This window comes from Orbicella faveolata, unplaced genomic scaffold (genome assembly GCF_042242905.1).
Source record: "Orbicella faveolata isolate gen_17 unplaced genomic scaffold, um_ofav_v1 contig_48, whole genome shotgun sequence".
NCBI lineage: Eukaryota > Metazoa > Cnidaria > Anthozoa > Scleractinia > Merulinidae > Orbicella > Orbicella faveolata.
Window position 1 is genome coordinate 7,194,447 of NW_028301578.1, and position 27,535 is coordinate 7,221,981.

The window sequence follows — 27,535 nt, forward strand, 5'->3', positions numbered from 1 at the left end:
CTTTACACTAATGCTAAACTTTACAAAATTGGCTTTAAAATGAACGACTCGTGCTCATTTTTTTCATCTGAACCAGAAACGCTATATCACTTCCTGTATCTCTGTCCTTACTCGATAGATTTCTGGCGTGACTTCGAAGTATTCTGGCACCAACTTTTAAAGGAAAACATTCGACTTTCGTTGCAAGATGTTTTAGTTGGAATGATACCACAAAACTCCCCTTCTGCTAAGCTGCTAAACAATCTAATTATAATTGGGAAATTGTACTTATGGGATTGTAGCAGAAGTCAAATTCTTCCAAATATATATGGATTTAAAAAGAAAATTGCTGTAAAATATGAAACGGAAAAATATATAAGTCTGCATAGTAAAAAAACAAAGGATTTCTTTGAAGCTAAATGGATAGTGTCGCCTCTTGTAAAAGCTTAATTATTTAACGGTGTTAATATGCATTCACTTTCTGTATGTTGACCTATGTAACACTAATTAATATGTTATTTACATTATATTTTGTAAATATTTAGTTATAGTTTGTTGGAATTTTTTTTTTTGGTTACCGTCTACTGTTAGTGATATTGGTGTTTTTAGTGTTGTAATAACATTAGTTGTAGTAGTATTATTAGTACTAATTAGTTGTATTATATTATTAGTATTAGTAATATTAGTTGTTATTATAATTATGTAGGTAAGTAACTAAATTGCTGTATTAATATCAATTTGTTTCAATAAAGATTTAAAAAGAAACAAAAACAAAAACAAAAAAAAGTATCGTGGCGCCATCTTTTTTTGCCGGCCCGCTTAGGTAGCCAATCACATCGCAGGAATTGCTTCATATTGCAACTTACAGAGCTAGCCATGTAATAAGGATATCTAGAAAATAGCCTGAAGAAAAGATGTGTGCTGATTGGTTGAAAATCGCTTCACTGACTGAACCTTTTTAAGCCGTGCTCGGGAATATTGGCCCTCGGTCGTTTTTGTACAGACCCCGTCGCGCTCGGCTCGTACTGCAACAAACTCGGGTCAATACTAATCTCTTATTAACCCTCCAGTATGGCCCTCTGGCGCAAGGGCCACACTGGAGAATATTGGCCCAAGGTTGTGGCAGCACGGAAAGAGGGCAAAGTGGTCTGTACAAGAAAAGAACTAAGGGCCATTATTCTAATCAATAACTAAAATCAACCAATGGGATTTATCCATTGCCAGTCCAATATTCTCCAAATATTGTACCGGGCACTATCACGCACGATCGCTCCTTAACATTTTCTATTCAAGCAATAGAGCTCTTTTTCCGTGATTACAAAGCCTCATCTAAACACGCGGAGGATTGGTAGAATTCGAGACAATTATGCAAACCCCAGACGAAGTCGAGGGTTTAGTTAACTTTCGAGAGTTCTCCCAACCCCCCGACTGTTTAGATGAGGCTATGCAAACATGGAGAAAGTGTTCTATTGCTTAAATAGAAAATTTTAAGGAGTGATCGTGGGTGACACGTCACAGCTGTGTTTACATGCTCTCATCTAAACACACCTATAGACCAATGAGAGCGCGCGAGTAGCTTCGTTATTTTATAAAGTTTTATTACTTACGTTTCTGAGAGAACTTGCTGTGACATAAAAGGTTCCTTTTCTGTTTCTTCCAACTCTCTTTCCCTTTTGTTTTACTGAATATCTCACTTGAGTATATGCCTAATATACGCCTAGTCGACGATGTTTTTCCAGTCGATGATAGTATCATTTTATTCTTAACATTTTTAGTCGTGTACTATTCCGGCTTTCAGAAGCAAACAATACACTGCTTTTGATGGTTTTTATAGAAACGATCCGTATGGCAAAATTCCGGCTAACAAAGAATCAATAAGGACTTCAGTTCTTACTTACCTCGAGACTATCTTGCCATATAATAATCTCCGGTATGGCTCTCGCGCTGGGTTTGTAAAGGTTATTAATTTTTTATGTCAATATATCTGCGTATGAGACTCATGATACATGCTCATGATATTCGCTTTGTCAATGCAATCATTCTGCTTCTTCATTGGTCCTGACAAGTCCCAAGGGGGAGTGGCCAATTAAGTATACATTTTACATTTTTTGTGCGCACTCTTACTGAGTGTTTTTGAATGCAAAAATTATTAACGAGATCTACCGGAATAGCAATGTAAAGGAAGATGGTGATTTATTTGAGAAAGAAAATATTGTGTGTGATTGTAGAAATCTCTTCTTGTTTTTAGTAGCACTTTTATTCGCTCGTCAGTCATAACAAAAAAAGTGCGCTTTTAACCAGGATGAGTGCATTTCCCAAACGGATCAACTAGTATTCAATGAAACATCATAAAGTACAACCACACTTTCATTCTTCTCTGTCTCACTTTTAATGTGACAACGGAGTATTACAAGGAAAATCGTAATAATTTGATTTCTTCACTTGCTTAGGTAGTCCGTTCCGCAAAAACGGCTGCGGGGAGACTATTGCTTAGGCGGAAAGCGTAGCATTTACACCTGGCACGTTTGCAACGGGTTTATCATCCCACTGCACATCGAAATCCAAGCCTGCCACGTCATGAAACATGCCATGGAGCTCGAACTCGTACAGGCTCTCGTCGGTCAGTACGCCAATTACCTCTTGAACGTACTGATTCAATTCCTCGTCCTCTCCATGCATCATATCACTCCACAGCCAAGGGCTGTCACCTCGTTCGCTGACCTGCTTCAAGAACTTGTAAAAAGGAACACTGTCTGTACCGAGTGTGTATTTAAAGGGAGGTCGCTTGGTTTTACCTTTGTGCGTGTCTTGGAAGTTTTTTTTTTTTTTTTTTTCAGGAAGCCTTCAAATTTAACCTTGAACTGGACTTAAATGGTGGCTTTGTAAGGTACATTGACTTGCTTGTTGGAAGTTATCATCTGGTATGGTGACCCAGAATCGGCATCTGTTGTTTGCGTTTCTTTCACTTTAACGATGTCCCACTTGATCTTCCCGTCTTCATCTGTGTTCAATCCAGCACTCTCGCTTCCTCCAGACAAGGTGATGGACGCTTTGAAAGTTCCAGCAGCTAAGCCGAAAATGCCGGGAGACGTGTAACCGAGCGTCACTGAAGCTCCGAAAGTGGATTTAAACCTGGTGGTAGAGGAATGGGTGACGGTGCGAACAGACTTTATTTCTCGTGAAATACTCGTTTGGGTTGGAGTCGAATCCATGTTGTTGATCTCTCCGACATCCTGTACAATAGGCTTTATTGACTGAATTTCTGGCTTCCCGTAGTCAATATTCTTTACTTTAAAAGAAAAGTTCTCGTAGAAGATCTTCAGACGTTCTTTTGCCTTCTCTCCACTGCATCCGTTTTGATAATGGGACCTCCAGCTGTCACCATCTCTTATAAAATCTTGGCCATTATGCTGACCTCTGCATTCTTTTGACCAACCGTATCCCAAGTAAAACGCCAAAAGACCCAAGTTATCGAGCGTCAAATCCATAGTTCTCGTCTTTACTTCATCTCCCGACTTCAGTGTTAGGACTTCTACAAGGAAAAGCGGAGTCGAGGCTCTAGCCATTATTAGCACGGGAAGAGGTTGAGACATGCGATGCAAATTCATTGCATCGCATGAAGTAAGCATTAACAACACCAGTTATTGGGCTTTGCCAAGGTTTACATTTTCGACCGCAACTTACCAGCTTTAAATAAAACGCGACCAAATTTTTCTTTTCAATACTAACAATTTTCAATGCAGGAATATGCCTTTTGCAGCTAAGCCATCACGTGACCTATTTTTCATAACATTCATGGGCTATAGCTTAACGAATGCCAGAAATGGAAAAAGCATGTCGAAAACTATCAAAATGGCCAAGTTTGAGGCTCACATCATTAAAGAATGAGAATTTATGACAGTCAGAATTTTTACAAGAATAAAAGATTTCTATGGAAAAAGTTGTTTGAGAGCAACGCCTTGCTCTCCAGCAACATTTTCTGTAAAAATCCTCTAAATTTTCTGAAAATTCAAACTAACGTATAAAGACTCTTTCAATCCAGGGGCCTCAAACTTGGCCATTTTGGTATTTTCGATGCGCTCTCTCCATTTCTGGCATTCTTTAAGTTATAGCCCATAATGTAAAAATTTCTAGGAAAAATTTGGTCACGTGACCCCAGCTGCAAAGGGCCTATAACTATTTCGCCTGTTGTCAGGGTGAACCTGTGCGAATATGGCAATAGGATCCTCTAAAATAAGGTTACCGGCAGATCACTAAACCAACAATTCGTAGAGGTCTGACTAAGTAAAATGAAAAAAACTATCAACTAGTACTTCTTTCCGATTATTTTGCCTTTTGGACGACACATATTAAACTTAGCTACCTCGTAGAGATGACTCAATTAGGTTCTATGGGAATGGGCGAAAGTAATATAGTGATATAGAAAAAGGTTAAAATTAGAAATAAAAATTGAAATTAAATATACACTTTCTGTCTCAGGTGGTGCTCAAGTGAACTATGTAGTCGCAGACGGGGTAGCAAATTTGTGTTTTTGTTTAGCATGGCACGGCATAAGGTTTCCCAGCCCCTGCGGAGCCCTTGCCCTTGCGTAACGTTTCCCAGCCCTGCGGAACAAAATGTCCGTTGTGTAAGGTTTCCCAGACTCCCCGGAGCAATACTGCTTGATCTTTTTCAAATTTCCCTCCCTTCCCCCAAGCGGACAATTACTCACCGTCATACATGTTGCAGCATCTAAGCTTGGTGATGCTAGAAAGTGACTCAGATGTGTAATCCAACTATATAGAATCCCTCATCGTTGCATTTCCATGTATGACCTGCACCAACATCTTGATCTTTGCTTTGTACCAGTAGGGCTGTAGTGCAGGTTCACAACACTGCGCCCACTGGATACTTTTTAACTGATGACTTCTTCCTCTGTGGAAACCATTCAGGAAATGCCCTGATGGACATGTAGCCCACCCTTCTCTGAAAAATGGAATTTAACCTACTGTGTAATCAACAACACACTGTTCAGGTGCCCTTAACAAGATATCAAGAAAGCGCTGGCTCACGTATAATTAATGTGAATTTCAAAACGGTCATCTGATCTCAGCCTGCCTGAGAGGAAGGAAGAAGTCAGATTTACTGACACATCTTTGTGGTGAGTAGCAGAGAAAAAAAAATTATATCACCTGTTGCCAAAATATAAACTATACTAGCCAATGAAATACAACTTTTACTCTTTTGTCGCAAAGACAAGAAAGATTGGTCCAAAGGGAGAGTCAATTCAAGTGCGAGTAACTCTGTATAGCTTCAAAAATCAGACTTCGAAATTTTGGAAAACGGATTTCCTTAAATTAGTGTAGCTGAGAAATACTTGTGTTTTTTTGTTAGGTATATGAAGCTTTTATTTTCAGTTACCAGTATTCATCTGACTAGCCGTGTTCGCATTACATGTTTGCGTAAAGTGTACTTCCTTTTGTATAGAAAGAAGTAACTGCTTTTGTCCTACCAAAGATTCCTAATTTTAGTGTAAGGCTCTCACTTAGTAGACACTCACTTCAAAAAGCACTTAGAGTCACTGAGTTTAGTTCACCGTGAATTTACTTGACTGAGTTAGCGTTGCATCGTTACGCGCCAAGGAAATCTAGGTACCTTGGAAGAGTTTAAGAACAAGATATCATGAAAGGCGCAAGGGCTCAGTCTTTCCTTCGGATGCTTAATTGAGTACGTCTTGCTTTGTTTCCTTTCCCTAAGGTCTTGGTAATTTCTTGGTAACAAAAAGAAATTGTTAGCAAAGATACACAAGTATCAAGGGAAGCCAAAATCTAGTACTGAATTGAAATTCAGTTTCATTCTTCCCTCGGACAGTAGTGGAGTGTGAATTCCGATAGGGGACAGTACTTAACAGGAGCTACCTCACGGCTTGCGCATCTTGAAAAGCCTAGCCTAAATTTTTTTAAGTTTGTCGTTTCCAATCCGTGTTATATCTTCTCCATCCTTGATCATCCTTGTTCCTTTATGGTTTATTAATATCTCTTAAGTGTTTTTCTATGTTAGTAAACTATTATTTTCAGGTTTACTTAAGTTTAAAGTTAATTTTGTATGTGGCCAACACAACTCAAAATACCTTGACTGAGCTCCTTTAAGTCATCCCAGCCGTCACCGTTGAGGTCTTGACGTGAAACGAAACTGTCTACTTTCTACATTACAGCATATCGTACATTCCTGCTTATGATGTGGCCAAATAGTCCAGTTTGGCTGACATTCTTGGTGTGTAGCTTATGTTCGTCCTTTTCAGGTAAGTGCCTGAAATATCATAGATTGGTCATTTATGTTCAGGTACAATATTATGTTAGGAAATTGGAATATGATGTGAGAATTCGAAAAGCTCAAGAAACGGCGTCGTTTCGTCAGGGAGTGGGGTGGTTTGACTAATAAAGAGTGTATGGGGTTCTAAAGTGAAATTTAACTTGCTTGAACAACTCCATCATATCTTATCAAGGGAGGGGTGTTTAACCTACTTAAATTGCCTTCGAATATCCTACAAACAGTCACGAAACAGATGGTTGAGGGGAATAAGATTTGTCGAGCAGAAAACAGTTGAAATTGAATTCATATATGTAGCAAGAAAAGAAAGAATCAATTTAACGGGGCTACACCTTCAAGAAGCGTTTTGTAAGATCAAGCTGAACTACTTTGGACCCTGTGTGATGAATTTATGCCTTTTACTAAAGATTTAAAGTTGGAGGTTGGAATGTGCTCGGGCTGGGTCATTCTGTTTCGTATAGATTTTCTTGAACTAGGTCAGGACTCACCACAACCAGGGCTAAAAGCAGGTACCGGTCAACCGTCAGGGTAACATCGCTAATCTGTTAACAAGGGCATCAGCGATATTCGTTATCCTTAGAGAAAGTCTAGATGGTGCAACATGCAAGTTTTGTAGCGTGCGACTTACAATGTGCAAAAACCTTATCGTACGTAATTTTAACTTTAAAGATTGTTTTAGGCAGGGATTCTCCAGGGGTCTTTGAACATGTTTCGTAAAGGCCAAAGTCAACGGTTGTACCATCTAAAACATCCCCGCGGAAGCTTAAGATAATCATCGGTACATGCAAGTATGTAAAACTAATCAGTTTCTACCGGAACTGATCATAAATGTGACGCATCCGATTAAATTCCTTAGATTGGAATGATTTTACTTGACTTCAGGAGGTGGTAAAAGCACTGGCTGCTTTTCATATGTTAATTTAACAGTCGATTTTAGGTTTTATCATCGAGCTGTTAAGAATGCACGTGGGAAGACAGCATGGAGGGCATTGAGAAAGCCCAAAAGTTACACGAGCTGCGGTCGAGAGCTGTAGCTTTGAAGACATCACGATAATCGATCATGTCATTTCCCTGGTCAAGTCTTTCTCAAACACAAATTGGAAACGGCCGGTGTTGGTGCGTTTTCAAATTTCTCCGGCGTAGTGTGGACAGAAACATTTGATGCGTTTTTAAAGTGAAAACGCCATTTTCAAATTTAATCCGACGTACTGTAGACGTGGCCTTAACGACAAACGTGTTTTCTCTCCTGCCCAGTTGCTGCACGCTCATGTTTTATGCAAGACTGGAGCAATAGCTTTAACAAAAAGGGAGAAATGAGGTGTGAAAGGTCTGACGGATATTACTACGTGGTCGGCTTTGAACGGGATGGCACGGACAACTTAAACGGAATAAAGAAAGCAAAATGCTGTGCGCGAGATCAAGCTTTCTGGAACACGCCTAACCAATGCCAGATGCTGACTGGGCCGCAAAAATGGATGGGTGAGAAACATACTGTTTTCTCTTTTCGCACTTTAGATCCACCGCAAAGTTTATCTTGCCCTTTGTAGGTGATTCGCTAAAAAGAGGGTCAATTATACTGTGGTGGTTTGACAACTTAAGTCAGTTTTGAGTGCCGTTTGGCGGGTACATTCACATTTATCTGGCGGTTCACGGTTAAGAAATTATCGCGCAGTTGGAGGAAATCATAAATTTGGCCCGCGGTTTTCGGTACGTTTTTGCGTGTTTTTGTGGCGGTCATTCAAACAGAGTTACTGAGCTCAGAAGACTGAGCGGTAACTTTGTCTTGTTTGAAGCTTCTCCTTTAACAAAGATTGACTTTAGGGCTAGAGTAAGTCTTGTGGTGTTTGTGCAGAGAAATACGATTATTGAGCTAAAGATCATTTATGATGACGCGCGTTTTCGGTTTTTAGGAGAGAATAAAAGCGGTCTGCGATTTCGAAGATACAAAATTTGGCGGTTTGCGGAAGGTAAGAGACCTTCTAAAAAAATAAAACATCACAAAACAAAAAAATACCTACATTATGAAGCCAAGATGAAAAAATTGCCTTGCGATCACGTGATAAAAGGTAGCGTTCTTTTAATAAAAAATGGATTTTTTTTTACAAGACGGACCTCTTCAACAGTCTGTGTAATTTCTGGCGAGACCAACAGATCAAAATTGATGTTTGGAAATAAATGAATCGGTGATCTGATTTAGGTGATTCCACTAAATTTCTTTTTGTATCCTTGCTGCGTTCGATTTTCGCGTCATCAGCGCGCGCCCGACCGCGCGAACATAAACAACATTATTTCTTTCAAGATAAGCTCGACAGCGAAATATATATTTTTCAGAAATTATTATTAAATCCTGATAGCTAGGGTAACCTTAGGGGGTTAAAGAGTTACTAAAACGGTCATAAATATTGCCCAAAAATAGCGCAGTGATACCCATTTTTATTGCACTTTTACAATACGGCGGTTTTCAATTGAGAGTCGAAAGTAATCAGGCAATTGCTTTGGTTTTGGTTTTGGTTTTGGTTTGAGATTGGCTGAGCGGTCTGATTGGTAGGTAATTGGCTTGGTTCCAGTTTTAGTACATTCAATCGAGAGTACTCCATGCCAAACATAATTACCTGCAAGCCAAGTTATTTTTTTTTATAAATGTCCCTTCTTTTTAAATTGCATTCCCCCATTGCATTGAAGTCTTCAATTAACTTTATTTTATTACTCTTGCTGCTCTGTTTTCGCCGTCCTATTGCCAGGCTTTTGTTGTTTTTGTTGTTGTTGTGTTTTGTATTTGTTATAGCAATCTTTGTTAACATTATTGATTATCATTGAAATATGTGACTATGCTGACGATGATACTGATAATGATGACGGTGACGATGATAATGATGATGATGGTGATGAGGAGGAGGAGGATGATAATTAATAGATATTTCACGAGCGCGAGCGTTGGAAATGAGATGGTAGGTAGCCTCAGCATCTCAGCATGGCATCTAACTCCCCTAAACGTTGACGAATTTAGATCTCTGCTCAAATGTTAGGACAGCGGCAGTTGTTAATTCTCTGATTAGCGTACTAACTTTAGAGTGTCTGTTCTAGTACGAAAAAAAAAAAACCCAGCAAATCGCATACGGTCGAACCTCCCGTAAGCGACGACCCAAAATGTCAAGGAAGTGGTCGCTTACGATACCTTAGACTATATTGGGTCAAAATTTTGCCTCTGTCGCAGATGGTAGCAATATAGACTTGCCCAATGTTTTAAATGTTTTATTTGTATAAGAAGTCAATCCCGAGAAACACACATATATAGTGGGGGTTCTGGCACAGCACTCACGCACCCAGTGCAAGCGTAACACAACACCTCATCTGAAGATTCGGTGTTGTGTTACGCTTGCACTGGGTGCGTTCGTTTGTGACCAGAACCCCCACTATATATGTGTGTGCTGTGCCAGAGCTGCGTGTGTGTGTGCTGTGCCAGAAATGTGTGCTGTGCCAGAAATGTGTGCTGTGCCAGAAATGTGTGCTGTGCCAGAAATGTGTGCTGTGCCAGAAATGTGTGCTGTGCCAGAAATGTGTGCTGTGCCAGAAATGTGTGCTGTGCCAGAAATGCGTCTGTGAGTGCTGTGCCACCACTGTGTGTGTAACGCAACAGCACAGCAGTAAAATTAGGCAAAATAGCGAGTCCAGCGAAGCTGCAAAGTCTGTAATCAATATGCGCGGATGTGCCCTTCACTAGTATATACAAAATTGTGCCAGAAAAGTTTTCCTATTGTAGAAGTGCATGCACAGTGTATACGCCGTCATGGCTGCCGCAAGATACTCGTCAGATGTTCTGCAAATGTTCTACGGCGCAATATCGAGGGAGGAACAAACAAACCTTCCCGAACCGTTACAACCAGATTTTACAGCATTATACGACGGGTTCCAAATATCCCAAAACGATTTCCAAGAATGGCTCCGTGTGTGGAGAATGGCTCTATCCGAAAGGAACCCAAACAATAAAGATCTTTTGAAGTTCGTAAGAGAAAACAAAGAAAAGATCACCGATTTGGTTGGACAAGAAACCCAAAGGTTAAACAGCGTTAAAGTAAGTTTCGGGTTACAAGTAAAGTTCTCAATAGAAAGAAACGATGAAACGCAATACATGGAGCACTATTTCAAAGACGATGAACCGCACGTTTTCAAAAGGAATGATGAGGACCTGATAAAACAAAAATTGGATGAATTTATTGAAAACGCAAAAGGAGAAATAGAACACTGGTCCGAGATGGGATCAGGATGGGCGGTTGAAAGGATACAGATCGCGTACGTGAATGTTGCGCGCTATCAGCCACTTCGCGGAGGGACCTATTTGCCTCTTCCTGCCAAAGTGGCGAAAAAGAAGGCAATAGTCAACGTGAAAAACATGGATAACGAATGTTTGAAGTGGGCACTCAGAGCCGCTTTATTCCCTCCAAAAGATGGAAAGAACCTGCAAAGACCAAGCAAATATCCGGTCAATGACGGTATCAACTACGTAGGCATTGATTTCCCCACACCGTAAAACAGATAGAAAAGCTCGAGGCACAAAACCCGAAACTCGCAATTAACGTATTTGGCTGGGAAAACGATTGTGTGATCGTGCACCAGATAAGCAAAAAACAAGCGAATGCGCCGAGGATAAACTTGATGTTAATCGAGTCAGGAGAAATCCAGCACTACTGTTACGTAAAAAGAGAAAGCGCTTTGCTTTTCGATCAGACCAAGCACAGAGACGCAAAGCACTTTTGCATGCTGTGCTTAACCGGTTTCTCAAGAGCAGACTTGCTCGTGAGTCACAAAAAATATTGCAACGGTGTGAACGGCAGGCCGACAAGGATCGTGATGCCGGAAGAGGGGGAAAACATACTTTCCTTCCAAAACTTCAAAAAACAGATGAAGATGCCTTTCATTATTTACGCGGACTTCGAGGCTCTTGTAAGAAAGATTCAGAGCTGTGAGCGTGAGAGAATGGAAACAAGCTACACAGAGGAGACCGAAAGGCACGAGGCATGCGGTTACTCTTACCTTGTTGTGAGAAGCGATGGTGAAGTGGTTGGTTCGAACACTTACAGGGGCGAAAACGCGGTGGGGGGGGGGGGGGGGGGTTCTAAAGCGACGTTCTGCAGGAAGAGGAGAAAATAAGAGAGATTTTGGCCACTCCAAAGCCGATTGTTATGACGTGAAAGGACTGGGAAAATTTCAAAAAAGCAACTGATTGCCACATTTGCAACAAAGCTCTGATAAAAGACGAATTCATGGATTTTTTGCCTGTATGGAACGTTGAAGAAGGTGAAGGCGAAAAATTGAGTTATTGGGGCCAAGGACACAAAAAATGTTTCTACATGGCACAGAAAAAGAAGGAGAAATGGGGCGTTCAAAGGCTGAAAAGACTGGAAGACGAAAAATACCAGTTGGAAGCAAAATCACAGGAAAACTGTAAATACTGTGAAAAACCTTTACTTCAAAAAAACTTCAGAGACGCGGTAAAGGACCATTGTCACATAACTGGCAGGTTCCGCGGAGCCGCGCACGACGAATGCAACAAGAAGTTGCGAATAAACGCCAAGACGGACCCAATACCAGTCGTATTCCACAACCTGAGGGGCTACGACGCGCACCACTTGATGCAAGCGATGTCGAGGCTGGAGAAAGAGGTCAAATGTGTCGCCAACAACATGGAGAAATACATCACATTTTCGGTCGGAGGTCTGCGTTTCATCGACAGCTTGAACTTTTTGCAAGGAAGCCTTGATTCACTTGTAAGAGCGACACCGAAGGAATCGTTGAAAATAACATCAACGATTTCGAAAGGCACAGACCTGCTTTACAAAAAAGGGATCTACCCTTACGAGTACATGGACTCAAGGGAAAGATTCAGCGAGACAAGGCTTCCGGACAAAGAGAAGTTTTACGACAAGCTGAACGACGAGCACATAACAGACGAAGAGTACGCGCACGCGCAGGCTGTCTGGGAGTATTTTGAATGCAAAATGCTGGGCGATTACCACGATCTTTACGTGAAAACGGACGTCGCGCTTCTGACGGATGTTTTTGAGAACTTCAGAAACCTGTGCCTTGAGCAGTACGGGTTGGATCCGGCGCATTATTACACGTCGCCAGGCCTCTCCTGGGACGCGCTCCTGAAAAAGACGGGGCTCGAGCTTGAGCTCCTCACAGACTACGAAATACATCTCTTCGTGGAAAGGGGAATGCGGGACGGAATCTCCGTGGTGAGCAAGAGGTACGCCAAGGCAAACAACCCGCAAGTACCGGGATACGACCCCAGCAAGCCCAAAAAACACATCATCTATCTCGACGCAAACAATCTCTACGGATGAGCGATGAGTTTGCCTCTCCCGATAAGAGGCTTCAAGTGGAAAAGAGAGTTACCCACAGAGGAGGAGATTCTTAGTATGAAAGAAAACGCGAAGAAGGGGTGCATTCTCGAGGTCGATCTCGAATACCCGCAAGAACTTCACGAGGAGCACAACAGCTATCCTCTGGCGCCGGAGAAAAAGGCCGTAAAAAAGGAGTGGATGTCGGACTACCAAAAGGGGTTGATGAAAGACCTGGATCTGAAACCCCCGGAAAGCAAGAAGCTGCTGCTAACGCTTCGTGACAAGAAGAACTACGTTGTGCATTACAGGGACTTGCAGTTTAATCTGAAGCAGGGCATGAAACTTAAAAGTGTGCACAGGGTGCTGGAGTTCGAACAAGAACGCTGGATGGAGCCGTACATCCCGATGAACACAGAGTTTAGTAAGAAAGCGAAGAGCGACTTCGAAAAGAACTTTTACAAGCTCATGAACAACTCGGTTTTCGGCAGAACCATGGAAAACCTGCGAAACCGCGTTGACATAAGAATAGTGCGCAGCAACGAGACGGAAAAAATAAGGAAATTGATCGCCAGCCCTTTGTACTCAAGGCATGTTTTATTTTCAAACGACATGGCGGGGATAGACATGCGAAAAAACAAGCTGCTTCTCAACAAGCCGGTCTACACGGGGATGACGATCCTCGACAACAGCGAAATCCTGATGTATGACTTCTTTTACAACGAGCTTAAAAAGCAGTATGGCTCGAAGTGCGAGCTCTTGTACATGGACACCGACAGCCTTCTGATTCTAATCGAAACAGAAGACGTCTACGAAGACATGAAAAACAACATGGACCTTTACGACACGAGCGACTACCCGAAGGAGCATCCTCTCCACTCAAACAAGAACAAAAAGGTCTTGGGCAAAATGAAAGACGAATGTGCAGGGACCCCCCCCCCCCCCCGCCCCCATCGCAGAGTACGTGGGTCTGACACCGAAAATGTACTCCATCCTGAAGGTGGACGAAAAAAATATCAAAAAAGCGAAGGGTGTGAAAAAGAATGTTGTCAAGAAACAAATAACGCATGAACAGTAATGGCAGCAATGGCATGGAATGAATACTCTTCGAAGTGAGAGACACGGGATCTACGGCATCCATCTTAACAAAATTTCGCTTCGCCATTTGATTCAAAACGATGGATAGGTGACGATGGTATCCATACAAAAGCTTACGGATACATCGGCATGGATATATTGTCAACATTAACGGATGATGAACTTAGAGTGTTGGAAGCCGAAGTTTCAAAGTTGCTCTGGGGATAGCTGCGTGTTCGGAGGGACAACCAGCAGCTCTTCACGCACGAAGCCGCGCTTGGGCCCATCGCGCATATAGTAGAGAACGGGCTGATCCGATTTGGAAAAAGATCTTTCAATGCTGTAAACTTTCAAAGACCAGATTGGATCCGTGGCCCTTTTCACACCCCCTTCAAGCTCGCCGGGCTGGTAGAGATAACGAACTTGGACAAGAGGGGGGAGGATTTTTTCGCGTTTACCGACAGGCCGTGAATAAGGTGTCGACGGCCTTGCATAAACAGATTTTTCTTTGATGGCGACGGCGGGTTTCTTGCCGATAAGGCTTGTGACCTCGTTGTTCAAAGCCAAGACAACTTTAGGAAGTCTTTTCACCCAGGCGGTGGACCGCTTGCCCTCAGGGAGAAGCATTTCCATGGCGTACTGGTGACCGAACAAGCGCTCGGCGAGGGTGCGGTTGAAACGTTCAACAATGGCCTGGTCGCGGTGAACGTCAACGCGCCCGCGCCGGATAAAGGTTTTGTGCTTGTCCATCTCTTGTGTGACAGCGCCCATGAACTCGCGCCCGGGGTCAACCTGCAGCATTTCAGGCCATTCGAGAGGCGAGCGCTTGTAAATCTTCTGAAAGGCCTGGGCGACCTCATCAGAATTCTTCGAAGTCAGGGGTTCGGCCTCTTTGTAGCGGCTGGCCAGTCGACAACGGTCAGCGGGTATTTGAAAACTTTGCGGCCGCGAGGGAGCTTGTCGTGCGGCAGAAAAAGAAGGTCCGCCTGATGGACCTTGTTGGGCGTGGGAACGTCGAATTTCGGCCGAGGAATTCGCTTCGGCGCGGAGAGGAATATCTGCCAGAGCGCTTGCCTGATCAGCCACTTTTTTGCGACTTCTTCAGGTACCTTGGCGGCTTCGGCCAATTTTTTGATCGCGGCGATTCCTTTCCAGTAGCCCCCGGGGCCGTAGTAAAATTTCGCGAGTTTGGCGTCCATATAAGTAAGGCGTAAAAAAGTTTAAAGGAACCGGAAGGCCGCGTAGCCCAGAGCGAGCGCCCCGGCGCCCACGAACGCGAGTTCACCCTTTTTCTGCTGCTCGCTTGCTCCCACATGTCCTTGCCTTCGATGCCGTCGCTGTAAAGCTTGTTGGGCGCGCCGTTGACTGTGACGCTGACTTTCGTCAGATCGGGGAAGACGAATTTTTCTGAATCTCTGGCGCCCGCGGTATACGGCTCTACAAACAGGAGGAGGAGGGCTTTTAGCGACCTTCTCGGGGTGTTGACTTTGATGTTGATCCTCGTGTCAGTGTCTTTTTTTAAGTCCACCTCTTTGTCATGTAGCACGTTGTTGAAACTGAACTCTTTGCCGCTGGAGTAAACGCTCCGCGCCTCGTCTGCCAGAGTCTTGCTGCAGATCATTTTGTACTCGAGCTGGATGTTTTTCAGCTTGTATTTCAGCTGGGTTGTGTCGGAGCCTTTGACCACGTGTATAGCTTGGGCAAGTTTTACATCGAACGTGAGGTCGTTGGAAAGGACCTGGGGGTAGAAAACGCCGTGGTCGGTTAAGATCTGATGGTCAAGCCTGATCCGGTACTTTTTTCCGTATACATCGTTCAGCTTGTGTTCAACGGCGGCTTGCGAGTCATTTTTCTTGTCTCCCGCGTCTGAACTAATCTTGCACAGATCCTCGCTCTGAATCCCTTCGAGAATCCTGTTGTCTCGCTCTTCCTGCGAAAGGAAAAGGTCTTCGAACGTTTTGTAGATGTCATACCCAACCGTGTCTTGCAGGATAGTGCCTGCAAACTTCACGACCAGCCTGTCAACGAGCGCCCGCGTGACGTTCTGGACGAGGAAGTTGTTGGCTTCCCCTCCAGAAAGGTCGATGTCAAAGACAAGCGCTAGCGAGCCCGGCACCAGAACCTCGTTCTCGTTCAGCTTGGGCACGGAAACGTACAGCGTACTGCCGGGGTTGGCTTCGGAAGGGGAAAAGGTGATTCGATTGACCGAGCGCTCGGCCTTCATGGCGTGTACGGTCTTTTCGCTGTACGTTGCGCGAAGGTTCTCTGGAACTGACATTGTTAATAAAATACAGGCGATTATTTCTAATTTGAAAAATAACTTGCTTGAAATATATCGCTATGGCGGAAGGCGGTGGCGAATTTGGTTACAAAGACCCGGAACTCGACAATCGGCTTGACCACGACTCTGATGATGATGGCGAACAAGAGGTTGGCACAACCCATCCTTTTCAGCCAGGCGCGGCGTCCACTCCATACCAACCTGGCGACCCCTACCACGGGGGCGAACAAACGGAAATGCGTACAATGCAGCACGAGCAGTCCGGCCTGCCCGACACTTCTTATGAAGAAACCCCTTTGTTAGGCGCGGAAGGTGAACAGCAAAGATCATGGGACAGTTTAACGAGAACTTTCCCGCATGCAAGCGCAATAAATCTAGAAACTGAATACAACAAGGCCTCCGGCCGACTGCAAGTCAAAATGAAGGGCTTCGGCAAAAAACTTTATGACCTCTTCACCACAGAAAAGAGGACAGGCAGGCAACAGCTAAACCCAAAACTTTCAAAAGAGATCAAAGACTCTCTTGGCCCGATGGCACAGGAAGTTATTGATAAAGAAAATGAGACCATAAGAACCGTCCGACAAAATTTGATAGACGCTGAAAAGCAATTAAAAGAGGCGGAAACACTCGCCGCGGAAAGGGAAAAAGCCTCACAAGAGTTACAGGAGCTTAGGCAAAGAATAGAGAGAACGCAAGCAAAGATTGATGCAATTCACGATGAGCATGGGTGCAATGTTGAAAGTGAAGCAGAACTGCGCAGACAGAGGCAACTGCAAAAGAATTTACAAACAGATTTTGAAAAAGCAAAAAAAGAGGTGGCCGCGCTTGAAACACAAGCAAAAAACAAAGAAGAAGAACAAGCAAAGGTCGACAGACTTAGAGCAAGCCTCGCGGCAAAAGAAAGTGAAAGAAATACCATCGAAGAAAGGCTCAACCAAACAAAACCGTTGGACGACCTGAAAGAGCAGGAAAGCGAGCTGCAGCGCCAAAACGAGGAAGACCAGGCGATCATCTAAGATGAGAATGCCTCGCCCTCCGAAAAAGAAGCCGCAGAAGACAGAGTGGCAGAAAGAAAGGAGGAGATCGCGCGTTTGCAAACTCAGATCGCGGAAAGGGAAAGGGGGCGGCCTCTCTTGGAAAGGGTCAAAGAGATCTTCAAAAACTATGGCGTGACATTGACCGCTATTCTTCTAGCCGCCGGGACCACAATCGGAGCTGTCATCGGGGTCCTCACCAGAGGTTTGAAAGCCACCGGCAAAGCTTTGGGAAATGCCCTCAAAGATATTGCCGCGAAACTTGGTTCACTGCTGCCCGGGCTGATTGGCTCGATTGTGAGCTTCCTTTTCAAAGCCGCCGGCCAAGTCGTCGGTTTTCTGGCCGAGCACACCTGGCTGCTCATTCTTGCCGCGGTGGCCTTTTTGTTCGAAAAATATTTTAAGAAGCAGCGTTAACTTACCGCCAAGCCATTAACAGCAAAGCCGACAATCCTACTACACCGACAATGACAGCCGTTTTGTTAATTTCGTGTTGCGGTGTTTTATCCAGAGCCTCGGGCTCTATTTTTTCTGCCGTTTGCTGCGCTTGTTGAGTTTCGGTAGAAGATGGTTTCCTGTGGGGTTCAACCCCACGCCCCGGGTCGAGGGGCTTGCCCCTCCTTAATTCGGCTGTTGCGGCTTTGTGTATCGGGTTGGACGGGTGGCTGTTGAGTGGGTTAATTTTTGACGGGCCGCCTGCCATGAGTTTGAGCTCAGCTTTTTTTGTCTCCCGGTTTACCTCGTTGTTGACCCCCAGTTTCATATCCCGGAGACCGCCTGTTTCAGCTTGTTGTTGTAACCGATTGTGCTTGCGGTGTTGATAATCATTTGCGTGGTCATGAGCCAGGTCATGGGGGCTACAGCGAGATTGAGCCTGACCTTCGCTTGATCTACCGCGAGCTGGTACCTTTGCACACTCGCGGCCAGGTCGGCCTGTGTGATCGCGCTTTCCATCAGCACCAGGAACTCGCTTCGGGCTTCTCTTGCTCGACCGCCCGAACCGAGGATGCTGCTGCGGACGTTGACTTGCGCGCACAGGACACAGTAAACGAAAGCCTCGATTGACTGGTTGATTCGCGCCAAGCCCGCCTGCGTCAAACCATTCGCGGTGTTGGGTGCAAACCAGTCCGATTGGGTATCAGAAGCGGCCCCCGGCTCGATGTAATAGATCAGGTTTCCTTGATTAGCTTTGCCGCCTTCATCGCTGAATTTGTTCCATCCCGGGTATAGGTAGTCAGTTTTCGCCGCACCGCTCGCATAGACGTAAACGCTACCCAGGCCGTGGTTTGCCCAGTGCGTGTAGCGGAAATCGCTCGACGGATCTATACCGAACTCGTTGCATATCCTTTTGTACGAAGCAACGTCATAATGATTATTGTATTGGTTGAAAGGCGGGTCTCCGGGCAAAGCGCTCATGCTCTGAATACCTCCAAGCTGGTACAAAATGCGCCTGACCGTGAAGTACACGTGGAATTTATAGAAAGCTCTTATCTGCGGGGGGAGATCCATCCCGCTGTCAAAGATTTCGCGAGAAACTCCGCCCCCCTGTGTCGCGCAGAAAACCACGAAGTTGAGCTGCTGCGGCCAATATTTCATGTCGGGCCCTCCTAACCAGTGTTTTGATTCGGTTCCAGACGTGTGCCCCAGTTTGGTGTCTTGAAATATTTCTCTGAATTTTGTCGTGAAATATTGGTCAGGCGTGACGTAGATTTGGATTGCGTCGTTGAATATTTTTTTCAAGCTTGGCGCTTTGCCGTCGAAAGGTACCGCAGGGATGGGCAGGGAAACTTTTGAACCAAGCGGCGTCAATTGATAAGGAAAACCACCGCTGTCTCCCAAACCAAGCGCCTCTTTCATTTCCGCGCTCCAATGGCGCCTGTCTGAGCCGAAGACGCTTTGAAACGAGTCTTCGTTTTCTTTGAAAAACACCTCCGCGGTCACGTTATTTTTCTCGTCGACACTTCCCTGCGAAACGAACCGGCTTTTGTCCGCTTTGGGGAAGCGGGTTAAAAAGTTTGTCCATGCCTTTTTCTTCGCCGCCTCCGCTTTTTTTAACGCAGGACCATTCCACAAATTAGCCATCTTATTTGAACACAATTTTATTTGTTAAATATAAAATGGTTGTTCTCACTATTGTCACGCAACAGAACGGGCAGACAATATATTTTGAAGAACCGATACCGAAAGGGCATTTCATGAAACTCATTTCTTGCAGTTTGTACAACAGCTGGGACACTTTGAAAAGGGAAGGTTCGGCCTCCTTGGGAGATAAAAACAAAGATAGAGCTTTGTCAGCTAGTAAAATACTCCCAGGGCTTTTTAATAATTTAGAAAGCATGGCAAAAGAAATACAAGGTCTGTTCGCAAAATATAAATATGACCTTGTAACAGAAATAAGTCAACCTCTTGGCCAGCTTGTAATCAAACATTTTGGGGGAAAACCGATTGAACTTGATCGCGATTTAGCCGGTTTGTTTAATATTAAGCGAAATTTGGCTTTTATGGCATTCGTGAAAAGGCTTACAGCTCCAACGACATATTTTATTTATTGTAATTTGATCGACACAGAACGGAATCTGTTCAATGGCAAAAGGTCAAATGTATTAGCCCTGTTTGATGTGAAATGGAAGCCTTATGAAAAGGTAAGCTACCAGGGTTCTCCGCAACAGGTTTTGCGAGACTGCTCTACAGACGAGTTCATAAATAGCATCACCATTAGCGTCAAAGATGAAAATGGCGAACTCTTTGATTTCAAGGGCTTCCCTCTTCTTTTTGAATTAGAGTTAAATTAGATTTCTATATATATACAATGTCTTCGGCAAATCTGTTGCCACCAAGCGCGCCGCCTGCCGAGAATGGAAGAAAAATCTATCCAAGCCTTCCCGAAACGACAAATGCCGAGAATTTCCGGCTAACCGAAATAAGCAGAATTGAAAAAGAAATATCTGCTGAGGTCGAGCATTACAGGCTTGTGTTGAAAAAATACAAAAAAGCCCGGAAAGCGCTTCACTATTCCGTGGTTGGCCTTGGCGCTGTCACGGCAGCTCTGTCTTCTGGGGCTGTTGCAACATCACTCACTGGTGTTGGAATTGTTGTCGGCGCGCCTGTTGCCGGGATAGCTTTATCTGGCGCAGTTTCCACTGGCCTGTCCGTTGTCAACAACAAGGTTAATAAACACTCGAGAATCCACTCGCTGGCTATTGCAAAACGTGACTCGATAAACTGCTCTGTCTCACAGGCTCTTAATGATAATCGGGTTTCTGACACGGAGTTTCAACTGATCACACGTGAAATGTAGAAATATCGCCAGCTTAAAGAGACTTTACGCTCGAACTTTGCGCAAATACAAACAAATCCAATCCAGCCAGATATTGAAAAAATAAGAAACCAGGTTCGGGACCAGGTTCGGGAAGAATATAGAAAAAAAACTTGCGGATTAAACAGCAGATTTGAACTAAATTTTGAGCGAAAAAACACAAAACTTTCTCTTAGTCTTATCAAGAACAGGTGATTGTGTTACACCGCGTTACCTTTACGCGTGACGTTGCGTGACTGGGTTATGTTACTGTCACGAGTGACGTTGCGTGACAGCTCACACAAAAAAGCAAAATCCCTGTCGGGGGGGGTGCTAGTTGGCTGTTCTTTTGCCTAGCCCCGGCTAGGACTTTTCGCGCCGCTGACAAGGCGGCTGTCCCGTTTTACCTCCGGACGAGGTTTGACATCCCGAGGGACCTCTGACCACCCCCCAGTCACCACTGGGCCGGGGCAGGTTCACCCGGGGTTGTCACCGTGGACGGTCTCACCCCATATCCCTGTCAAGCGCCTGTACGCGCCGTATTAGGAATCAGAGGTGGCCACCCTCACATCCCAAAGCACCATCATTTGCTCGCTGATACATGGTAAAACTACTCAAGCTATATACATTGATCCAGTCGCCTCTCCTTTCACTTGTGGTGTTGCTTCTCTGTCCTTTGCCTAAATTCACAGGTTTTCACACATACGCATGCGCTTTTAGGTGGGGAGATGATGTCATGCTTGAGCTATATTTAGAGGTTGGCTGAATAAATTATATCCCAACAGTACTTCTGAAGGCCAAAATGATTGTGCCGTTCCACGCTATTTGCTTTATTTTTACGGAACTTTCTACGCCCGTTTGGCAGAAAGAGGTCAGACATATAACATATCAAGTCGTTGAAGCCATGCGAGAAGCAGAGAAGACTTAAACAGGCTCGATCGAGGCCCTTCTTCAAGGAATAACACATGTTACGAGCGATCGAACGCTGTGATCGAATCTTGCTATTTTCTCGTTTCCTCCTGCTCGCTTCACTTCGGTAGATTCTGTGGTGAAAAAATAACTTACAGCGCGTTGACTGAGCGTATTTTTTTCCGTGAATTCTGTTCTGGTTCGTTATTTCCGGCCCAAACAAAAAAATCTTGAGTTGTCCTCCATGTTTTTCTGTACTGCTCGTCCAAGGAGCCTGGGGAATATTTGGTTCCAGTCTTCTGAAAAAATGTCACGCAACTCGCCGATTTCAAAATAAAACTTTGCTTCGGACGAAGGTTTGTCGCCGCCTTTTTCGCTAACGCTCCCTGCCAAAAAGGAACCACTCGTGCCAGTCATAACCGTCCCAGGAGCATACTTTAAAAAAATTCTTGTACTCAGGGCTGGCTTCTACGAGAGGTATTATCGGCTGTCTTAGCGTGGCTTTATGAACAGTTCCCTCCTTTTCGAAACAGGGGAAACAACACTCCTCGAAATAACAGTCCGGATATTCGAAACAAATAACCATCGGCACAATCTGCTCCCTGTATTGACAGAAAGGCAGTTTTAAAATATTCTTCTGTACCTTGTCCCACCCCACTTCCTTTTTTTCCTTATTTTTATCGCTATGTACTCCTTGAGAATCATCTGACGAAGCCCTGGAGGGAGGCTTTGAATGGCCTCTGAAAGTCCACCGGCAGCCATGACGGCGTATACACTGTGCATGCACTTCTCCAATAGGAAAACTTTTCTGGCACAATTTTGTATATACTAGTGAAGGGCACATCCGCGCATATTGATTACAGACTTTGCAGCTTCGCTGGACTCGCTATTTTGCCTAATTTTACTGCTGTGCTGTTGCGTTACACACACAGTTGTGGCACAGCACTCACAGACGCATTTCTGGCACAGCACACATTTCTGGCACAGCACACACACACACGCAGCTCTGGCACAGCACACACATATATAGTCGGGGTTCTGGTCACAAGCGAACGCACCCAGTGCAAGCGTAACACAACACCGAATCTTCAGATGAGGTGTTGTGTTACGCTTGCACTGGGTGCGTGAGTGCTGTGCCAGAACCCCCACTATATATGTGTGTCGAGAAAAATATGGTACTTCCCATTGAGAAATTTGCGTCTTTTGTACTATTTAGGAATACGATAATGTTACACCACCGTATTGTTCAATTTCCGCTCTATGTTTTGTGAAGTGGTCGCTTACGGGAGGTTTTTTTTAAAAAACAAAAGAAAATTTACAACTTTAAACTCTAAAAGTGGTCGCGATCGCTTAAGAGAGGTGGTCGCTTGCAAGAGGTTCCAAATGTAGTGATTTGCCTTGGAAACTTTTGGTATAGACTGAAATGAGGAAAGGTTTCCAGTAGTAAATATTTCCTCATCAAAGCTGGAAACATAAATCCAAAGTTCTGCTCCAGTTGCAATTCTTAGTTTAATTTGATATAAAACGAGTTACAGTTTAAGTACAGAGATCAGTTAATATTTTGCAATGAGAAAGATTTGGATCTTGTGGAGTAACTGTATATATTTAACGGAAGTTAGTGGGCAAACCGTTAGTTCCGTCTGCAGTCGTCATTACATGAATGAAATGACGCAAGAAGAATGACTGATGCCTTTCTTTTTTCTAGAAATCCCCCAACTCGCAACACTAGACCAACTGAAACAGCGTGTTATGGATACCACCATGAATTACATCGGAACGCTGGCTAGCTATATGGGGTATGCATGGTCAAGTGGGTGCTGGGCTAAAAGGGTTGGTGAAGATTTTCGCAAGAAAGGCGACACCTGGGAGTCGACATACAGAGAAGATCGCTGCGAGCTTAAAGGTGGACCCAAGAAGGACGTTCGCTTGAAGATCACCTACGAAAACTTTGCCTTCACAATGAAAGATGTGAAATTTGGGAAGTCAATCAAGCCCCCTATTACCTTGGATCAGGAAAAACAGCTGATGAATTCCCCCGACAGAAGCTACAGCAAGGTCGCCACAAACAGAAAGAGTAACCCAGGTTATTCATCTGAAGTGCACGTTGATATTCGAGTTGCAAACACCCTAAAAAACGTCCAGCGAAGCAGTTGGGATTCCTATTTCGGAATGGAAGCTGGCATGGAATACGAGCCACCAACTGCGACAGGCGGGGTGGGGTTTTCCGCGAAAACAAGTTTTAGCTACGGATGGGGTGGGGATGAAGAAGAGACCACTGTCACTAACGACTGGCACATTTTAAAGATTGTTGAAAAGAAAGCACTTCCACCGAAAACCTTTGCTAAATGGCATGCATTCAAAAAGCCCCAGACAGTGACCATTCCCTACACAGCTACCATCGTTCCTACATTCTCTGTTAAACTGGAAGGCTACATGAAATGGGGAGGAGGTTACCATGGAGCTACAACCAATTTCCATCAGGATCATGGCGGCTCTGGTGATCGTAAGGAGGTGGAGCACAGCTTTGGAAGTGCCCACAAACCATTTTACGAAGACCTGAAAGACCAGGTGGAGCAGAACATGCACCCTTGGCAATGGCATGTTATGAAGCAAAGATACCCATACGCAAAATTGTACATCGATCAGCTGACAAATAAAGATTTCTATGCATTTACTATGGAGGGCCAGTTTGAGGACACCACAGAAAATGAAACAAAGTCATATTGGTATCCATCACGACCCATCGAGGAAATGGAAGAGGAAGAAGAAATGACAAATTTGACTTCACAAGCCGACCAAGCGGAAAAGTTCTCAGGGTTTGCACGCATATTTCCTCCGACACCCAAGGTCAAGATTATCGACAACAGCAAGGAGCTGGAAATTCCTCCTGTCAAGAACTTTGACGACCAAGACGAAGCAAAACCTGAGCCTAAGGTGTTTCCTCGTATCCATCCCACGGCACCCAAGGTTAAACCCATTGATAACAGTAAAGAGATGAAGCTACTTCCTATTGAAGAAAAGGACGAGTAAGACTGGGACTGAGTTAAAAGCAAGCTGTTTGAGTGTTTGCTAGAATGTAGAGTGTACTCACTCTCAATGTAAGCCGATTAAAGGAAGAATTATGCACTCACTTACGCCAGCTTTATTGATTAACTTACTATGCGCCTTTTTCCTTTATTCAGGGTGAACCAGGGATGGTATGGAGGCTAGAGCACTCACCTCTCACCAGTATAGCCCGGGCTCGATTCTGGCCCGGTCCCATATGTGAGTTGAGTTTGTTGTTGGATCTTGACTTGCTCGAAGGGTTTTCTTGGAGTCTCCAGTTTTCCTCCCTCGTGTAAATCCAAGATGTCCAAATTTCAATTTGAAAAGGATAAAGGAAACCAGCTAGGGCTGATTTATTTACTTACAATGGAGTCAGGCTAAGAATCATCAGTCTTCTCCTTTTTTTTCTCAGCCAAACTCTAATTTAAATGTTTTATAATTTTGAATATCCTTTAAAAGGTAGCATCATTTGAGCAATTTCAATTTAATTTTTTTCACTACCAAAACTGTATTGATAAGTTTATCGACTCCATTAAGAGAAAGCCCTACTCTGAGATCTTTTCTGCCACTCTAGACTCAGGCACTCTGTTAAGCTTCCCGCAAATGGTAAACTTCACTGTGTCTAGGTAAAGACTAAATCCACTACGGAACCCGATGGATGATCGAGCAGGTACCCGTTTCTCGAAGGTCCCGAAACGTTTTCGCGCCCGGAACGCCAAAGCAAAATATCCAAGCTTACGATTACAGAACTGTTTATGAACAGAGGTTCCCATTATGCAAGAAGTCTTAGGCGTACGCACCTTTCTGCTTTTAGATACTGATAAATCAAAAATGGCTTTAAATTGCAGGCCCGAAACGTTTCCGAGGCTTTCGAGAAACGGGCCCTAGGTCCGGCGTTTAACTTTTGGAATGTTGATTCTCTCCTTAATTGTGCTCTAATTCAGAATACCCCTAATATTTGGTAACTTCTTCCATGTTCCTGGTATCTTGTTCAAAGTTCGCTTTATAGTAGTATTTCACGGGAAAACGCCGTTGTTATTTCTTGTTTGCCGTGCTTTCCTCGATCGTGCACACAAACTATTTACCTTTGAAGAGTTATTCGTGATCTTCCTAACTAAAATAAACTTTTAATCTGGGGGTCACTATTTCAAATGCTGTAGTAACTAAAACAATTATTCAGCTTAGTAGAGGTCAAAGTAGAGATTATAGGTAATGTTAAGTCTTCATACGAGTGAAATGGCCCATCAGGACGAATCTTATCCCGGTTTCTGTAGCATGAAGCGACTTGGAGTATTTCTACTCCTCCCTGGACGGGATGCTAGTCCATCGCAGGGTTACCCCCAGCATTAAATTCGCCAGTACCCATTTATACACGTGGGTGGAGAGAGGCACTGTGAGAGTAGTGCCTTGCACAGGAACACAACACATTGTTCCAGGCCAGGGCTCGAACCCGGACCGCTCGATCCGTAATCGAGCGCACTATTATAACCATGAGGCCACCGCGCCACCCACTTTGCTGACTGATTGTTAATTATTACAAACTTAAAGCTCTCAACCTTTGTGAGTTCGAGTGCGGACTGATTTGTCTTTTGCAGCGATGCAAGCCGGCGCATCAGCTCATTATTTTTCAGTCGCGTAACGGTGAATGTCCTTCTTTTAGTCTTCTCGAGAATTGAACCATCTACTAAAATTTCTAAATCTCATTTCAAAACTGTTACGAAACGGAAAAATGTAGCCTTTCGCAGTGACGGAACGGACAAAATCCAACCTATATGAGTCGTAGAGTTTAAGGCGACCGTCCTACATTACCATTAAGCGTACCGTTTCGTTTCCCACGTTATTAAAGCTGATTAGTTAAAGAGGGGACACTGCTTGGTTTGAATCAAACAGAAAGATTTTTTTCACTGGGTAACAAGATCACTTTACCACTGTTTTTAAAACAACACTGCAAGTTGTCGTTCAGTACCCTTTCAGGGAACTCCAAACCAACGATTTTTTGAGTTTGAATTTATTGTAAATATTGGATGCGTCCATAAATCTCGTGAACAGAGTAAGCGTTTGCAGTTGGCGACCATTTCTCCGCTGTTCATTACAACATAGTCAGTCTTAATTTCAGAATAATTAGATTTCTAAGCTAGTGACGTACTGAAAACACTTCGCTGACAGGCGCAGATAAATTCAAAGTTAAAGTTTCCTCGGCGAATTAGCTTAACATCGTTTAGGCCTTCGTAAAATGATCAGGATGAAGCCAAAGTATGATTATTTTCGTTCCATCTAGCAATTTCTTCCGAACATCTGAGATCATATACGTTATTTCAAAGAAACTTTCACAAGCCAAAAGTAAAATATTTATTAGCTTTCTTGTCCCACCCACGCACGCTAACTTCCAGCCGTCAAAATCATTTTCAATACCAAAAAAAATATCAACATCATCGTCCCAAAGTCGTAACATCGACTTATCCTCGGTTAATCAACACGTTAAATCTATCGTCGAAGAAGAACCCTCGTGTGTACGGTTCGAATGTAACCTGTCGGACCAGTAAGTGTAGTCTTATATGGTATTGTATATTAATACATATAGGCCGAGAAAGGAGACTCTTAATTGAAAGATAAGATCCTAGTATTCGGCATTTTAAATGAAAGTATTTAACTGGACCTTCTGTTAAAGAAGGAGAGTAACCAAAGTGATGAGGAATTGAATGAAACATGACAGGGTACATGAGGCGTGCTGTGGCAGCGGGTGGTGTGGTAGCTTTTACTGCCAGACCCGCCCCCAAAACTGAACACGAAGAACAATAGTAAAGAGACGAAGATCAGTGCCCGTATAAACTTGGCAAGGAACAGATTAAGTGATTGATAAGAAACGTCTTTCTTCACAAGTGGATAGAAGATTAACAGTGAGTGCATTGATATAGGTCAATAAGTATTGCGCGAACGACGTTTTATGAATAACCCCGAAGAAGCATCTCACTCCAAGCTCCATAATTCAAATATTAACTAGCTATAGATTAAGCAAGAGACTTGGCTTTTGTTTTCTGTTTTTGTTGTTGTCGTTGTTGTACGTACAATCTACTTAAGTGCCAAATGCGTCAAGTGGTGTCCATTTAACATTACTTGAAACATGACAATCTCAAGATTCAGTAGCTAATTATCTGAAAACGATGAGATTATCTTCCTTCAGTGAGTCCTTAATTTATTCTGAGCAGCCATCAAGTATCAAGTGAACGAAGGATTACGATAAAGGCGATCACTGAACTAAGGATAT

The 27,535-nt window shown here is 43.8% G+C and overlaps 3 protein-coding genes and 3 pseudogenes across 3 annotated transcripts; 3 read left to right on the plus strand and 3 right to left on the minus strand.

Moving 5' to 3' along the window:
* Positions 1-2,419: 2,419 nt before the first annotated feature.
* On the minus strand, positions 2,420-3,545 carry LOC149096249 (uncharacterized; annotated as a pseudogene).
* Positions 3,546-11,452: 7,907 nt separating this feature from the next.
* LOC149096250 (uncharacterized) lies at positions 11,453-12,632 on the plus strand. Its single transcript, XM_089280883.1, has one exon. It carries the CDS (start codon positions 11,550-11,552, stop codon positions 12,630-12,632), a length of 1,083 nt encoding a protein of 360 aa, XP_089137009.1. The 5' UTR covers positions 11,453-11,549.
* A 2,142-nt stretch (positions 12,633-14,774) lies between these two features.
* On the minus strand, positions 14,775-15,984 carry LOC149096251 (uncharacterized). The gene has a single exon (XM_089281349.1). The coding sequence runs from the start codon at positions 15,982-15,984 to the stop codon at positions 14,785-14,787; it is 1,200 nt and encodes a 399-aa protein (XP_089137475.1). The 3' UTR covers positions 14,775-14,784.
* Positions 15,985-16,046: 62 nt separating this feature from the next.
* Positions 16,047-17,438, plus strand: LOC149096252 (uncharacterized; annotated as a pseudogene).
* Position 17,439: 1 nt separating this feature from the next.
* LOC149096253 (uncharacterized) lies at positions 17,440-19,173 on the minus strand (annotated as a pseudogene).
* A 3,427-nt stretch (positions 19,174-22,600) lies between these two features.
* On the plus strand, positions 22,601-24,279 carry LOC149096254 (uncharacterized). The gene has a single exon (XM_089281346.1). The coding sequence runs from the start codon at positions 22,912-22,914 to the stop codon at positions 24,253-24,255; it is 1,344 nt and encodes a 447-aa protein (XP_089137472.1). The 5' UTR covers positions 22,601-22,911; the 3' UTR covers positions 24,256-24,279.
* Positions 24,280-27,535: the final 3,256 nt, after the last annotated feature.